Source organism: Trachurus japonicus, chromosome 14 (genome assembly GCF_045865225.1).
Source record: "Trachurus japonicus isolate A0001 chromosome 14, Traja_1.0".
In the NCBI taxonomy this organism is placed as follows: domain Eukaryota; kingdom Metazoa; phylum Chordata; class Actinopteri; order Carangiformes; family Carangidae; genus Trachurus; species Trachurus japonicus.
In genome coordinates, this window is record NC_140920.1 from 15,085,017 (window position 1) to 15,102,229 (window position 17,213).

At 41.4% G+C, this 17,213-nt stretch overlaps 1 protein-coding gene across 1 annotated transcript; it reads right to left on the reverse strand.

Moving 5' to 3' along the window:
- Positions 1–2,073: 2,073 nt before the first annotated feature.
- LOC146974496 (transmembrane protein 47-like) lies at positions 2,074–9,346 on the reverse strand. Its single transcript, XM_085797906.1, has 3 exons — positions 9,000–9,346; positions 6,246–6,386; positions 2,074–3,054 (listed from the first exon to the last, which is right to left on the reverse strand). Exons 1-3 carry the CDS (start codon positions 9,214–9,216, stop codon positions 2,873–2,875), a joined length of 540 nt encoding a protein of 179 aa, XP_085654032.1. The 5' UTR covers positions 9,217–9,346; the 3' UTR covers positions 2,074–2,872.
- Positions 9,347–17,213: the final 7,867 nt, after the last annotated feature.

The window sequence follows — 17,213 nt, forward strand, 5'->3', positions numbered from 1 at the left end:
TGCCTTCACGATCTTTTTTGGATTTTCAGGGAATCTGTGAAAAGCTGTATCACTAAAACACTAACGTCCCTCCTCAGGCGACGAGGTGTCCAAGCTCGCGTTTGTCTCTGTCCCCCAGGCTCAGTAACTGGAATCTGTCCCTGCAGAGTGAAAGTGTGCAGGGCCTGGCTGGTTACTGCACCCAGGGGGCAGATTGTTCTCCAAAGTCCGCTTCACTACAGATACAATCCATCGCATAAGATTCACAATCATTTGTGACTGAATATGTTGTCTGTCCTGACTGCTGGAGTAAAAGATATTTCTTGCTTTGACTTTATTTCTTTTGCTGACATACAGTGAGCGACTCTAATCCTCTGCAGTTGTGGGAAAAGCTGTCGTCATGTCCAAAGTATCCAGAGATGAGAGAAAGAAGCAGCAGCTGCAGAGGCACAGAGCTGTCCTCAGCTGCACACTGATGAAAAAAAAAATCATAATCTTATTATACACAGTTATTATAAATCATTACAGCCACTCTGGGTTGTTGTCAGGTCAGCCTTACTGGAGTCTGGTGCTTTTTTTTGTACCGGAACAATCTTAACCCCAGTCATGTATGCAGGCGTCAGCGTGTTTTCCCGTCTGTTTTAACAAGCTCAGTATAGATAAAAGGTAAACACTTCATACTTTTTAATCATCAGCGCCTGTCTCATATCTTCACAGAGAAAAGAGAAATAATCAAAATAAACACGCCATGGTAAAATGATTTTGGATCAGCACTTTCTGGTTTAACAACTGTTGCTCTTATGATTTTTAATCGCTTTTTCTCACGCTCAGACCTAATGGCTCCAGATATCATCCAGTCTGATCTCAGTGAATAATTATTATATTTATAGTGAAACATGACCAGTGCCAAAGTATAATCTTCATAATCCAGAAAAGGCTCCAACTGTGTGGATGAGAAAAAGACCCACTGTAAATATAGAGCGCATCAATCTAAAGATTCTTTGCCTTGCCTACAAATGAACATGTGCTTGGGGAATTAATTCAATTTGTACAGTATATGTGGATCAACTGAGGTTGTGTGTGTGTGTGTGTATCTTGAACGTTTTAAAACAGTCTCCTGCAGTAGAATATGTTTTTTTTTTATGTCCTGAGTCAATGTGTCACTTGTTTTAGGTGTCTAAAGTGCCAAGTCCCTTCACTGTGAAAACATGTTTCACTTTGTGCTCTAATGTTCAACTACAGACACGCGTGCAGTGTGTGGGACAACAAAGTAACCCGAGCAATTGCCTCAGAATCTGTACGATGCCTGTGCCATCTCTGCCACCCCGTCGTGTAACCACGGCACCTTTGACTAGTTCGTCACATTTCAAAGATTCCTGGGAGGTCACTGCTATTATAAGACAACCACCGGCCCCGCACCTCACACACTCAACACACCACTACACCATTCACAGGAGCCGAGGCATCCATCATTTGGTGTCTTTTTCACCTCTGAGCTGCTGATCGTGATGTAAATATCGTCCACAGCTGGGGAGAACGTCTCTGCACTGCTGCAGCTGCGGAAATAGTTGATCCTTTCCAAAAGACTCCCTGAGCAGCAGAAAAGACAATAAACAGGGAGAGACTTCACAGACCAGGCTGCTCGAGTGTGGCAGCGCCTTCTGTTTCAGATTGTTTTTTAAAGTTGCCTGTCATAAACACTTTTTAAAAGTGTAGAAATGTATCTGTTGATTATTATTATTATCTCTAATGGTGGCTGTAATATTATGTTGTCGCTGTTAAATAAATAAAAAAAACATTATGGTGAATTTAGGCCTTCGACCACATTTATCAACAGACATGACAAGACATAATTAAAATTATCAGTGACATTGACACATCAGTTGTTAAATTTAACTGGGAAACTTGTTATTGCGGTTCGCGAGAATTTGTTTTTATGTTCATTCATGTTTCAACCAGAGGAAACCAACATCCTGGAAACATGTCTTCTCCTGGATAATAAAGATGTCATTTTATCTCGTTGCTCTGTCCAAACAAGAAAAGAGGAATATAAAACATGATAGCACTCAAAATAATCATTCACACTCATTCACATAAAAGTCTCAAAACTACTGTTGTTTATTCTGGATTTTCCTTCATGTAGAAATACTTTGTACACATTTACATTTTCCTTTGAGACAAACTAGCGCTAGCTCCAGCATATATCAAAAGCTGACTAATTTACACTTCTAATATCAGAAGGCTTAGCTTTACTAGATATGTTTCCAGCCAGAACACATGGAGGGACAAGTTCAGGTTTTCAATATTTATAAAGTGGGAAATGAAATGCCATAAATACATTAACAACAAACTTGTCCTCGTGAAATGCTACAAAAAGAATAAAAAAGGAAATGTGGAGATAAATTAGTCCCTTTCAACGTTCAGCCACCGCACAATCACGTCTGTGCTGAGAATCTACTGTCCTGTTTCTCTGACAATAGAGAGATCCAGGTCAACACGCTCTGGAAACGTCCAGCACTGGAGCCTCGTGCCTGTCCAGAAAGCTCTCTGTGCTTCAGCTTCGCCGCCCCTCCGCTGATACCGGTAGGGCTGAGGGACCTGCTATAGCTGCATGTGTAGGGGGAGGGGGCGGGGGGTGGTGGTGGTGGTGGTGGTGGAGGTCCTATTCAAACAGCCCTGGCCTAAATTAGGCCTTCACAACTTGTCTAAAAATAACAGAGAGAGCAAGACAGCAAGAGAAGGAGAGAAACGGGGTCTGTGCTCACGTATGCTGTTGTTGGCCATGTGCAGAGTGAAGAAAAGTAGCACGCCTCCTGTATGGGAAATTGTGTGTGTGTGTGCTCATGTGTTTATGTGTGTGTTTTCAGCAGCAGCAGCAGCAGCAGCAGAGGACTCAGTACATTGCATCCTCGTATATGTCCGTCCTCAGGCAGAAGAGGATCCCTCCGCCCAGCATGAAGATGGTGGCGCCCCAGCCGAGCCCGTAGCCCCAATTGAACTCGTGATAGGTCTGAAGCACCGTGCCATCGATGAACTTGATTGGGTAGAGGACGAGAGCACAGGCCTGCAGAACCACTAGAACCAGAGGAGACGTCAGACATTAGAGGACGTTGTTTTTTTTCTTACAAGTTTTAAATCAGAGCAGAGGCAGCAGCTCCTTCTGACATTACATGTGGTTTGACAGAACAAGCAACATCTTCACCCTCAGCTTTGACATTTGTCATTACTCAGAACGATTAACCTATTAAGACAGGACGTAATGCGAACATTAATCAATAATGAAAATACTAGTGCAGACCTTATTTACTACCTTCAACACACCACTATATAATTGCACAAGCTATGTAGCTATCAGTACAGTATCTATAGTACTGACGGTACTAATAAATACACCATTACACTGCATTAAAAAGAATTTCATTTGACATTTTTCCCTCCTATGATTATTAGTATTGTACATTATCCTTTTAGCTCATCCTGCCTCTTTTACTTTTCAGTGTACATACTGATAGATCCTCATTATTATTCTACCACGACAGCTGCTGCTGCCATATTGTATCACTGTTGTAAGATCCATAAGCTCCATAGGCGCAGCTTTTGCTTTACTTTATTCAATATTGAACCGGTGTCCTCTCTGCTTGAGTCTGTTTGAAGCCTCATTCTAGTCCATCTGCTGTAAATACTTCAGCTTTTTGTTCCTCATCACATTGATACTTAACTCTCGATTTGTTAAACTTTCAAAGTTTGTGTTCCTACTTTCTACCTTGAAAAATGCTTTTGTCCAACTCTGAATGTGTCTGAATTGTTCTTTTCAATGATCAGAAGTTTTTAAAGTATTCTTTCTATCTTCTCTGAACAAAAAGATTTGTGCTTTCAGAAATGTCGAGCCATTTAGTCTGCAAATGCACCATTCAGTTATGTTAATGGCAATGGCCTTGTTCTGCAACACAAACTGCTTTAAGTGCAGAGATGTCTCTGTGGCTTGTTATGAAAGGAGGCTGAGGGATGAAAAGAGCGATGAAATGTGTTCTTCAGTGTCTGCAGAGACCTGAGAGAAAGAGGAGGTCAACAGAGAACTATGATTTATGAAATATAAAGTGTAATTAAAGTGATTATGTAATATAAAGAGATTGCCTTCTTCACATCAGTGTTTCTACTGCTTCAGATCATCATTTTAAAACCAGAAAATGAAAGAAGAACAATTAAAAACATGAGTGTTTTTGGATCCTCTATTCATCACTGTGCTGCACCACTAAAAAGAAACAGGTGGGCAACAAAAAGTTAAAAAACTTACTCTTGGCCTGTGGTGCCAACTATTATTAATATTATGTATTAAACAACAGTTAAACATACTTGGCCTTGATAGAATCTAGCACATAACAAGAATTAATATGATACAATTACTCTTTATGGCAAATTTACTGAGGACCATAAAATGCTTTTACAAGATAAATAATAAGTTTTGTCATAAAATGTGTTTCTACTTCTCTTCAAGTCTAAAAGCAAAGACAACTCATCTGCCTGTGGGTCTCTTGTTCAGTGGTAAGTAAGGCCTGTCCTTTTTCCTTGATATTAAATTAAAGATCACGTTTCCACATCCCGGCCCAGCAATTGCGTCACTGTGGAACAACTTCCAAACAATCCTCATTATTCTTTTAACCTTGGAAGAAAACTACTTTGCTGCTACCATCATTTTCCCTTTGAATCATTCAGGGACCACGGGCTACTGGTGGTACAGTAAATGTGTTGGCTCCATTGTGAGCGTAGGTGCATGTGTGATCAAAGGCGTAGTGTGGTCTGCGCTCACAGCACTTCCTTTGCATGCATGCTTGGTGACTCCTGAGGAGAGAACTGTGTGCGACTATGGCTCCACCTTTCCTTCCTACAGGATGGAGCAGTGGGCGTGCAGGAGGACCGGTGGCAGTGCAAGAATGTGGCGGTGTTGATGGAGGCCAGACCGAGCTTGCGGCGCGCTGAGGTCATATTTCTGGACAGAAAATAAATACCACGCAGCCACAGTCCTGCCAAGGGGCATTTAACAACCAGCCGTTCTGCTGCTGCTCTGCTGTATGGAGACCTTATTCTCGCCAGGATCTTAAAGCAATTACACACAGGAAAGGATAACACTGCATTCCCACGGTTTTCAGTGAATGGCAAATAGTCCAAGACTTGGCCATTAAGTCCACTGCACACACTGCTCCTTTGTGACTGATGTTTTCAGGGACAGAACAAGAACAAGAACAAGACCAGGAACATTGCTCCACATGTTCTTTAAAAGTTAGATAAAATACTGTCTGCACAATATCACATATATTTCATTATCTGTTCTGTCCATTTTATGTAATCCACACACCATGACTCTGAAATAATGAATGTAGCACAGGAGAATGTGGGGTTGAGGAGGATATCATCAGAAATATGAAAGAAGTGCATTGGCCTTTTGAGGAAAAACACTTTCTCACATCCTCTTGGAGGAGTTTCTGTAGATTAGACATAAATATGTGCTACAGAGCTCAACGGCTGCAGAGGGAAACATACATGTCCAGGTAACTAAAACTAATCAAGCAGCACCTTGAAATAATGAATAAACCAACATCAACAGAGACATCAGTCTCTCTAAGTGCATGGGTTGCCATCTTTTCCTTTAAGTTACAAGAGGATCTTATGCATCTTATTTTGGAAACTGGCAAAACTGGACACAGGTTAAGTGGTGAGTGGTTAGAGATTCATTACTGCTGTTAAACTAAAGTAAGCACAAGCTACGAGTCAGTTATTACAATGGCTGCATAGTATATGAAGCAATGTGTCTTAACTGCTAAAGCTTTCATTATATGTGTTTTATAGATAGATCCAGCTTTTGAGGCAGTGCTGCTGGGTGAGGAGTCTGTGGTGGCTTTTCTGTTTTTTTCACCCTGTGACTTCACTGTGTTGGTAACTCTGCATATTCTGCGGCTGCTTTTTCTTGGCGCAGGAGCGAGCAGCTCCCCAGACTCCACACCGCAGAAAACATGAGCTCAAGCAGCAAGACTCCTTCAGCTGCTTCTTTTCTTCTGCACCCTTTTATTCAATGTGAGGACTGGAACAAACAAAAAAAACTGTGTCTATATGGAAATTGTTGTGGTTGTGGCGAAGGCGAAGGCATATATGTACAGTCTTTTTTTGTTTCCAAATGTACAAGAACACAATGTGTTGTTGGAACAGTGGATAAATACCCAAACAGGGTGGGAAGAAGTTGAGGGTGAAAAAGCAAAAGCAAAAGGACGTACCTGCAGTGAAGAGGAACACAGCCACGGTGCGGTAGTGGTACCTCTGCGTCCCCCGGCAGAGGGAAATAAGGGCCACCAAGAAGGCCACCAGGGTTGCCACTGCGCCGGCCACCAGCAGCACCAGGGTGGCAATCTGCCAGTCTGCAGGATGGGACACACACGCAGGTTAGTAAGTGGAGCATCCCACTGCATAACAAAAGCTTGATTCACAGAGCAGCACAGTTGAATTGAACCGCTGCGCTGACAAACACAAAACAAGAGCTAATCCCACCGAGTGCAGGGAGCGAAGCAGAACAAACTCAGGCCTGAACCACACACACACACACACACACGCACACTCCATGAGGAACACACCTAACAAGAACCTCGTCAGGAACTCAGTAGATCAGATCTGCAAAATGTTCCTGCTGCTGAACTACTTGTTATTACTGATCGTTATAGTTATGCATGTTTAAGGAATACAAGTTTGTAAGATAATCAGGCCACAGCTGCTTCCTATCAAATATCATCATCATCATCACCATCACCATCATCATCATCAGTGTAGACCAAAACTGAATCTCCATGTTCCTCTGAGCTTCGGTACAAGCTGACAGTTCAGTGAAGTCTTTAGCTGGTGCTTGTGGTTGCCAGCCTGCTCCATGTCAGTTCAGCCGCGGTGGGTCTTTAGCAGCACATTTATTCTGTTCACTTCAAACAAACTGAAGCAGCTCTTGCTGGAAAAGTAAATCTCATCGCTTCCAGTGCGTCAGAGGAGTCTTCCCTGGAAATACCAACACAACACTTGGTCGTTATAACAGCACGTTTTAAAAGTGTCTTTTTTCTCCAAAGAGCTTTTAGTCTCTTTTTGTAGAAAAAGAAGCACTGATAGAGAGTCTGAAAGCAGAAATGTATTCCTCCCTCTGTTCCTGCCTGTATTGAGCACTCCCTCTTTGATGTCCCACTTGTCAGAAGAAAGCCAAACCTCAAAAGACTCAACTCAAAAGGAAAATTTGCATTTGATGAAGCTAACGAGCTCAGAGAACAATCTTTGCTGGGTCTGTCTTTCTCTCCGAGTTACTGATTCACTTTCCTTCAGGATGGTAAAATATAACATTTTGACAATGACACATCTGGACTATTTTCTGACATCTTTGGCCCATTATGTGGTTATGATAAAATAAAAAAAAACTTCTCTTCAAAGAGAATAAAACACTCCCATCTCAAGTACCTCTCTCTGTCACTAACTGAGTCTGCAAGTCATGACACTGTTCCCATCTACGTTGTTTTCATTGCATGCAATTAGTCTTTTCATGTTACATCACTCCAAGGATAGGCTGAAATGTAACACCCTTGGGAAAGGTATGAAAATATGTGCATAAATATATCTGATTTGCCTTTTTGGTGAACTGCACCTTTAACCCCGACACACCCCTCCACTGCTGCTTTAATGAGCTCTGCAGACACTCAAAGTGACAAACCCGCCTCCTATTCACCCCAACACATTCCACAATATCAGAGGGCGCTCGGTCACAGAGAGTCTGCGCTTCCCTCTCTGGAGCTGGACATGTTTGTGTCTGTGGCGCTGGCAGCAAAAGTCTCTCGCCCTGGCCTCTACTATTAAAACCTTGCAGCAAGAATTTACAACCAATTAGGACTATGTTTTTTTTTTTTTTTTCATAACAGTGAGCTACTATATGTGAAACGGAGCTCCACTGTACCAGCCACCAGACGAAATCTGGTAAATCTGGTCCATTTAATGCGGATTTCCTCCCCTGGTGGGGCAGAGAGGGGGTCGGTGCATACACACTCCTCCTGTCATGTGGCTCCACTGCTCTGACAATAGACAACCTGGTGGGTCCAGGCCTGCTGAGGTGGATGAAGGGGAAGATGCTGCATGTGTCTCTCTAAAAAGCCTCCTGGTGGTCTGAGTGTTTGACTCTTTGTGTGACAAAGGGATGAGGTTTAGCGCTCATTGTTCTTCCTATAGTTTTTTTTAATCCTACACATGCAAACTGTCTCAACACCGCAGAGATGTTATGTTTAAACACTCATTGTGAGTCACCTTTTTTTTTATGAATCACTCATTTGTGACTTATTCATCAAACAAAGAAACAATGACAAGAGCAACAACCATTTCCTAATAAACCCAGGTGTCAATTCACACTCTCATGAATCAGTCCCACTGTGCTGGCTGACCCCAGCATCACAGTATGTTTGTCATAGTGACACCACGTCACTGCTCTGGTATGAAGGGAGGAAATTTTTCAGCAGCACAAGAAACCATGAATGTCTGGACGGAGACCAAGAGGCCAACTAAAACAAACTCTGCCTGGGGGATGATGGCCAGAGCTGCCAGTCTGATGGTTTGTACAGTTCAACAAATATTCCTCTTTGTTTGTTTCAGACATTGGATATGAACAAATCCTGAAAACAAGCCACTGAAAACATGCTGTTTTCTCCACTACTTACAGAGTGATAGCAGTTATAACTGGAAAAATCTGTTCTCCATTAAAAAAAAGTGCCTTACAATAATCCACCCTTGAGATCTCAGATTTCTAAGGAGCATTTAAAAAAAAAAAAAAAAACACCACCCTAGACTGTGCAACAACACGTCTAAAACCGCAGCAGTTTTCCACTATGTAGGCTTTTCTCCAACAAAACAAGGGCATCCTCCCACCGGGAGCAAAAAAAAAAAGTTATAAACAACAAAAACAATAAAAATGTGGAAATATCAAACAATGCATAAAAACATGAAAACAAAAGGATCCCTACCAGATGTGAGGGTGGAGAAGCAGCTCCACTCAGCCTCCTCTGTCGGGTGCCGTGCCTCGGACTGGGAGCAGGACTCCCACAGAGAGAGGGAGAAATGCTCGGCAGTGACCCAGGCTGGGCTCAGCAGAGCCACCACGTCCAAACACAGCGCGAGGAAGACGCACAGCAGCGCGATCAGCTTGAAGGGTCGGAACACGTACACCTCGTTCACAGACATGTCGTCGCTCAGAGGGAAACACCGCTGCAGGTCAGTCACCGTGAGATCAGCTCGCTGGAGGTCCGTGTGCGTCTTCTCCCACCATAGCCTTCTCTGCTTTTGTGTGTGTGTCCAGCTGGAAAAGTTTAACGGGGGACATCCGGTTAGGGTGGCTTTTCAAAATAATTATCGTGCACGGAAGAAGAAATTATGTCATTTGTTTACTTTTTAATTTGCGATGTGGTTCCAATTTTCCAACATTATTAACTAAACTATATTATTTCATATTAGAATAAAAAACATTCTTTAGATTTTATATCATATTGGAAAGATATTATACTTTTGCGATTGTTATAGCTCAATAATGAACTATTATAGCCTTTATTGAATCTGTGTCCTTGTTCTGTGTTCCCTAATTTCTAAATTTCTCTCGAAACAATCAATAAATTCTATCTATCTATCTATCTATCTATCTATCTATCTATCTATCTATCTATCTATCTATCTATCTATCTATCTTGTAATGGTATCTTTAATAGTTTAGTTTCCCTATCTTACAGCACAAACTCAAAATTGAAATAAATGTAAGACCAACAAACCAATTAATAAAAGGGGTGATAATAGAAAGAATAAAAATCAATAAATATTGATTCTTTAAACCCAGTCCCAAATTGTTTTTATTTGTTGGCTCTGATTTCAGAGCGACATAAAGAAGCTTACCTTCCTTCAGTGACTGATAAAAAAAGCCTCTGGGTTCATATGCATCCTCACTTCATACAACAACAATGTTGCAAAACTGTTCAACCACGCCCCATAGCACCACAGTAGATATACTGTGGTACTGTGGTGCTTTTATTTTGAAAGCCAAGTTAGGAAACACCTCTTTGAAACTATGTTTCTGTTTATAGAGGGTCAGAAAGTTAAATCAGTCCTCTCCCAAGTCCTCTGTCTCTCTCTGTCTCTCTCTATCACACACACACAGTATACAGTATAGCCCATTTTAGCCTATCGAGTTGGACAGGAGCAACAAGAAAATCCCATCTAAACAGTGTATGCATTTAAAGTATCACAGAATATTAATTAATATGCTAAGAATTTTATAAAGATAAACACCTATTAGCTAATCATAAAATTACACCATGTATATTTTGCAATATTTGCAAAACAAATATATATTGTCAATATTAATATTGTTTGTGCTTTCAAATGAGGGAAATGATTCCTAATAAAAAATGATGCACATAGCCTCTGCCAAAAACTACAGGGAAACAAAATAAATGTGCAAATACTGACTTCCACCATCTCAGGTAGAACTATAATGCAGTGCGGAATTAAAGGGCCAGTACATGTTTTGACATAAGATGGTACCAGGAGTGTTACAGTAATGATTGGAGGAGTGGAGAGCTGCACATCGTGAACTATTGTAATGTGGTGATGATCCAGCAGATGGCAGCCATGCAACACTGTGGTCACTAATGTCCATAAAACCACATTATTTCCACCATCACTACTTATTCTCTTCATTACACCATGATTTGTGTAATTATCAGTAGTAGATGTGATTCACAGCAGGATCAGTAGCGGTATGTTCATATGAACAAACTGACCACAAAAGACATGAGAAATTCAGTGCTTGGTGAAAATTGATGTGACATTGTAACAGTGGGGCTCTTGGTCTTTTCTGTTAATCCTGTTCTGGCTTCTTCACACAGCCGGTGTGTAGGCCGAGCCCACTGATATTTTTACCTACTTTGGGAAATAACCCTTTCATCCATGCTCAAACACATGTTCGGTTTAATATCTCCTGTAAACAGCCACAGAAATTCATACACTTTATAAATCCCTTAAATGAAATGACAAGTATGAAATTAGACTAGATCTGACTACAATGTGGCCTGATGCTCCTGGGGGTTTTCTCTCAGTCCATTTGTCTCGTGAAATATTTCCATCTTCTGGTGAACCAAATAACTGCAAGAGCGAATATAGATAATCAGATGGATGTGGGACAATCCAAGAGGCCTTACTGAACCACTTCTGTTCACTCTCCATGTGTTTGACGATGCTTAATCATCAGCCTCTGTGTTTCTTTATTTTATTTTATTTCTTTATTTAATTTTGCCTGTCCATATGAACCACTTTAATGTTAAACCATGATCACTCTTCTCAGGCCATACAGTAGGGGTCACCATTCACGCTACACCTTCAGTTGTTTGCACATGACCTACCCACATGTCTTTAGTATTAAACTGACTTCTCAACATCATGCACTTATGCGCTGTTTTTAAAGTTAGAAAAAAATGTAAAAATAGAAATAAATGTGTTTGAAAATGACACAAGACAGAAATTAGAGACTAAGACTAAATGTGCTCATTGTGCGTACAAGTAGAAAACAAACATCACATCTTAGATGAGCCGTCAGACCCTGTCCTTCACACTTTTTTGGTTGAATGACTTACTGACCTGCGGCCATGCATCTGCCTCACAACAATTATAGCATAATGACGATAGAGACAACTAATTAATGTGTTTTTAGAATTTTTTAGAATATCTGTTTTCGCTTTCCTTTGTTAAAGAAAAGAAACCCCACCAGAAGTTACATTGCAGATGTAAAGAAATAATCTATAAGGGCAGAGTTCTTGATTTTTTTTTATTATTATTGTGGTGACAAACACTGACGGTGTCACTGTGTGCTGCATTAAAGCAACTAGAAGAGACGGGATCGGAACATAGAAACTGGTTTATATGAAAACATAAATGACTGTTGCTGAAGTGATTCAGTAAATATTCGAGCACAGCATTTGGTCTCCAAACAAATCTTCTCCGTGTAAAGTACAAACAAAACTGATTGGAGTAGTTTGAATTACACCTCTGCTGCTTTCTTGCCCAGTTTGGTTTAATTCTACCCCTATCATTTGGTGCCTAGATTAGGGGTTTTCAGCGTATCTGACATAATGAGAGTTTCAGACTAATGCCACCCTTCTCAGTCCTAATGGTCTGGGTAGGGGGGATCTAGTATTAGGGGTATCCATGGACAGAGCACTGCTCATTTCCTTTAAATGCCCCTCCTCCCCGACAGAGCACGCAGAGCGCTCTGTCATCCTCCTCCAAAAGCCCCTCATTAGAAAATCTGCCGAGCAGACAAAGCTACTTGAGATGGCACAATGGTGACTCCCCACATGGTGATTTAAAAGAGCATAAAGGAAATCCAGGTCATGTTTTACTTTTTTGGATCCTCTCTCCCTTATTCCAACTTATCCACTGAGCCATCCACCTACAGACCCGATTTACTTCATCCACCATGTTTTAGATACTCAGGTAGCCTAATGTTATTCAGTCTCCCACATGCCAACACAGACTCTAACACGCCAGATGGTTAATACCTTTTCCTCATAAAGCAAATAAAGCAAGGGAACAAAGATGCAAGGAGAATGGGATTATGGGAAAATTGAGGGAGGAGTAAAGCATTTTAAAAAAGTAAACACACATCATGATGACACACGTGTGATTCAGCAGATGTTTAATTAATAATTATGAAGGTTACTTAGTGTCTCTGAGGATGAAAAAAGATTCCTCACAAACTACACATCACATGACGTCACCCTCTGTTGCTCATCGTAGTCTTCCCGGGGAGGCTGCAGCTGATTAGGCTCAGAATAAGCCTCTCAAGGTTTTTCCGGCTATGAATAAGCTTCCATGGTAACTGATGAGGTCTTGTTTAATGATGCTGCCATTACTACAGAGGTCTGCCCTGCTCATCGCTCTCTTTTTACTGCAACACCACCATCACACCATCATGAGTCATGCTGTATAGGCAGACTGGGTGTAGCCTACGTAATTAAAACAGTTTCACACGTTAAAACCCTCATGGATCAGAAATATTAACCCACACAGTCTCATTCATCCATTTATTCTTTAATACTGTTGAGGAATGTTACTAAGGGAACTAAGACAGAAAGAAAAAGGATATAATTTTTATCTAATGTACAAATCTGAGTTTCAATTTATTTGATTGCTACCTCCTTTTCTTTCTTCTTGGAGTAAAACCAGGCAAAAGTCCACAGCCTTGTTTCTTTGTTGAAATAGAAGTGAATTGAGCTGAATGTTAGCATCAGCATGCTAACATGTTACAAAGAAAACACTAAAATTGATGTTTAGCAGGTGTAATGTGTATGCTAACATTTGCTAATTAGTACTAAACAGAAAGCACAACACAAAACGGTGATATAAAGAAGCAGCAGTGGAAAATAACAAAACAGTTACCTTTGCATAATATTTACATTTTTGAGGTAGGCTACTTGTAGCCTACTTTACTTCAGTATATTTTCTGGTAGCCTGTTTTCCAACCTTTCATTGTGGGACATGTTGTACTTGCAGAGTCAGAAAATACAAAATAGGCTATCAACAAAAAATCACAACTCCATGTGTTATGGTAAGAAAGACAAGCTCCTCCAGTTGCTGCAACATAAAAGTGATGTGTACTAGGCTACATAAATAATTACAGTGTATAATACTCTGCTATGACTTCTGGGGAGCATACATCAGTTCGACTGCCCAAAAATCCGACGGCTCATTTCTCCGACTACCCATTCTACAGTGTTAAGGTTAGGTTTAGGGTAAGGTTAAGGGTTAGGGCTACTTAATTTGGAGAAGTGGGAGGTCGGACTAATGGACGCAAAAATAAAGAAATGTATGGTCGGAGAAATGGGTAGTCGGACAGACGTCATGCGCCCATGACTTCTAACATTTGCCTTTTTCTTACTGCTGTGAGATCACATACATTCATCTTGAGATGGGCATTAATGCGTGTACAACATGTCATTGCAATCCATGAGACAGTTCACTATGAAGCAGACATGCAGACATGAGTGTGACACTGCAAAATATGCAGGATTATAGGGAGTTGTTCAGGACCAAAGTGGGGACTAGACTGACAGTTAATCAATCCATCTCAGCCACGATGGTGACATTGCTCTTGAGATGTCATCGCAACTGACCCATAACTTTCAAAACGTACTGTGTGAAAGCAGTTGTCACTGGGACGTGTTTGTTTTTTTGACATGCTACACACTAACAAGTCATCCACATCCACTCGTTTCTAAACCAACAAATTAATCCATTCATTCATGGACTAACACACATGTTTTGGCTGTCTCCCCCGTAGTGGCCCATTAAGAGTCGCGCCAACAGACACACTGAGCTATTCATCCTCTCTGGACAGAGTCGCTAGTGTAGCTCATCACTGCCCCTCCCTCCATCATCACACTGATGCTGCTGTCTCCTGAACATCACAGCCATCAGGGCAGCATGGGGTTTGCTCCGACTCACCTTGAACCCTCCACCTGTTCAAATGTTATTTTCTCCTCTTCAGTGAGTATTTCTTTGTGTCCTATACAGTCACTTCCATCTTACGAGTGCACCAGAGCAGCTGGTTTGAAGTGCCTTGCTCAAGGTCATGTTGACAGTTAGTGTTGAGGGAGGCGACAGCACGTCTCCTTCACTTCCTGCCCTCAGATTCACCAGCTTGCCAGGGGATTTAAACTGATGGCTTTCCAGTTTCAAGTCTGGACCCCCAGACTACTGCTGCTGCTGCTGCTGCTGCTGCAGTGACTCTACAAAATGCTTAAGTGGGTTAAGAGAGCAACAGTGATGAATGCTTCCTCAGTGCATCATCTGAGTCTCATAATCTTGTACAAAAATTGGACGAGACAGAAGAGCAATTAGGATAATGAAGACATGTAAAATGCTGCATTTGGTGCTTTCGTTTCATTTTATGCACTTGATTAATGTGTCAATACAACACAGAGCAAAAACCTTTGTTTTGATCCCACAATGATTACCACAATCCCACTAACACATCCTAAAGATGTGGGCCTCATTCATGTTAAGTTCACTAAATTATACGACGACAGATTTATTTATGAGACTCCAGTGCTTGCGTTCTCCATACAAAGCTCAGCTTGGCTTCACGGTCGCTCTGCAGTCCCACTGTGTTCCTGGATGTCCACCTGTCTCTCAGCGCCTCGACCACTTCGGGCCTGTCTGCCAGCTTGTGGACATCTGTTTACTTCCTCCTCCATCAGTCGTCATGGCTGCAAAACCCCCCCTCTGCTACTGCCACCAGACCCCTCCCCGCCCCTCGCCGGCCGGCCTTCTCCACCCCTCTCTCGTGTTTCCCCCAGACACCAGCTGTGAACCACTTATGCTTATCCTGCAGTCCACCTAGTGCTGTCATATGGACAGCCAGCACAGCACTCTTTCTGAAACTGTCACTGTACTCGCTGTGTGGACCGGTTTGTTGATCCAGAGACATAAATACACCCACTGAAACTTGGTATTTTTACATTTACATAAAACAAATCAGGAGTGGATTTACATATGATTGAATGACATATTGAATATATGATATCATGTTTTAAATTGATGACACAACAGGGGTAAAAAGAGACGTGGTACATTATTTATCTATTTGCCTGTTGCCTTGGAAACTCTGGCTGTCCTGACTTGAACCCATGCTATACAGTTTATATATGAGTTTTAAAATAAGAAGATTGAGAAAAGTTAGTCATCAGTAACAGCAACAAGGACAATAGTGACTAATCTTGCTCACCAAACATTTACAGTAAATGACAGAGTTTAAATAGCTTGAAATGTTCTGTTATTATGGGGCTTTTTATTTGACGGTAATGATGTGTGAAAATGTGTTAAGGTCGTGTCAGTTTGTTCATCTTGAATGATTTCAGCAGAGTGGGACTTCTATTTACTGGAATACTTAAAACCTTACCTTGTTCATATCATTTAAAGATACAAGGCAGAATACCTGTGTGTGTGTATGCAGGCCTGGACTGGTTGCACCCATACAGACTTATATTACATTTTAGCCACATGATACGGTGCACTATGTTTTGTTTTATTTTGTGTTACCGAGAAATCTCCATTTCCACTTATTTTGTAGGCAAAACCTTGGTGAAACACAAGAAGGCCAAAAGGCAGAAGATATCAAATGTATTCAGTGTGATACACTTCCTCCTCAAAGTGCATGTAGGGATGTCACATTACTCTTGGTTGGTTTAACTGTCTGTGAAACTGAACAATACATTATATGATATGAAGAGGCCTTTTTCCCTTCATCATATCCTAAGCCGGGCTGAGACACTCGTTTCATAGCTGAAAACGTAATTATTGTATGTGACCAGATTTGGAAAGTCACTGACTACATGTTCACTTTTTGGCACGAAGCACGATGTGACACAGCACCCAACCGGGAGCCAAGTATCCAAATCTGCTCCTCCTCGTCCCATATGCCCCCCTCACCCCTCCATCTCCTCCCACCCGAGTAACTGCCTCCTGTACTGACACTTTCTTCCCCCCTCCCCTCTGTCAGACTGCAGGCTGGGGACAGCAGCCCTTGGGGAGCTCACTGAGGGAGGTGTGGAGCAGCCAGTGATCAGAGTGAATTAGAGTTATGCTTGACATGCAAAGGAGAGGCTCCAGTATGTGACAACAGCTGAGTTTTTAAAGTGAGGCTTTTCTGCCTGAGGGGAGAGGAATAGACGACAAAGAGAGTGCAGCCCGCTGTGAAAAGAGTCAACTCCTTTTGTTGGCTCTTAAAAAACAGAGACCTGTTACCCATTGGCCCTCCCATCTAAACCTACTTATTGATGCATGCAGAGGCAAACTGGAGCAATTAATCAATCAACTTGTTTGCCAAAGTATAAATCATGTATTTTCTTAATTATTCATCTTCTTAAAATTAATTTCGCCCCTCAATCTCATATTTTCATTCTGTTATATATTTTGTAGAAGACTCATAAAGTCAGATTTAGTATACTTTCTTGCTATAGCTGCCTGATTAACATGGTCTAACATGGTTTTAATCTGATTCTCAATATGCAAGATCTGATCTCATTTGTGTAAAAAATGGTTTTTAACTTTCTGGCCACAAGATGCACTGAGAGATGAGGATGTTTGGGATAACTGGTTGTAAGTTGAGTTGTGTTGATGTGTATGAAGAAAGTATC

What these genes read in the sequence shown, in the direction of transcription:
- LOC146974496 (XM_085797906.1), bottom strand. Translation starts at nt 9,216, where the DNA reads ATGTCTGTGAACGAGGTGTACGTGTTCCGACCCTTCAAGCTGATCGCG. An exon ending in CTTCTCCACCCTCACATCTG is followed by an intron (nt 6,387 to 8,999) that starts GTAGGGATCCTT and finishes CCCATCCTGCAG; the next exon opens with ACTGGCAGATTGCCACCCTG. An exon ending in TGTGTTCCTCTTCACTGCAG is followed by an intron (nt 3,055 to 6,245) that starts GTACGTCCTTTT and finishes CTCTGGTTCTAG; the next exon opens with TGGTTCTGCAGGCCTGTGCT.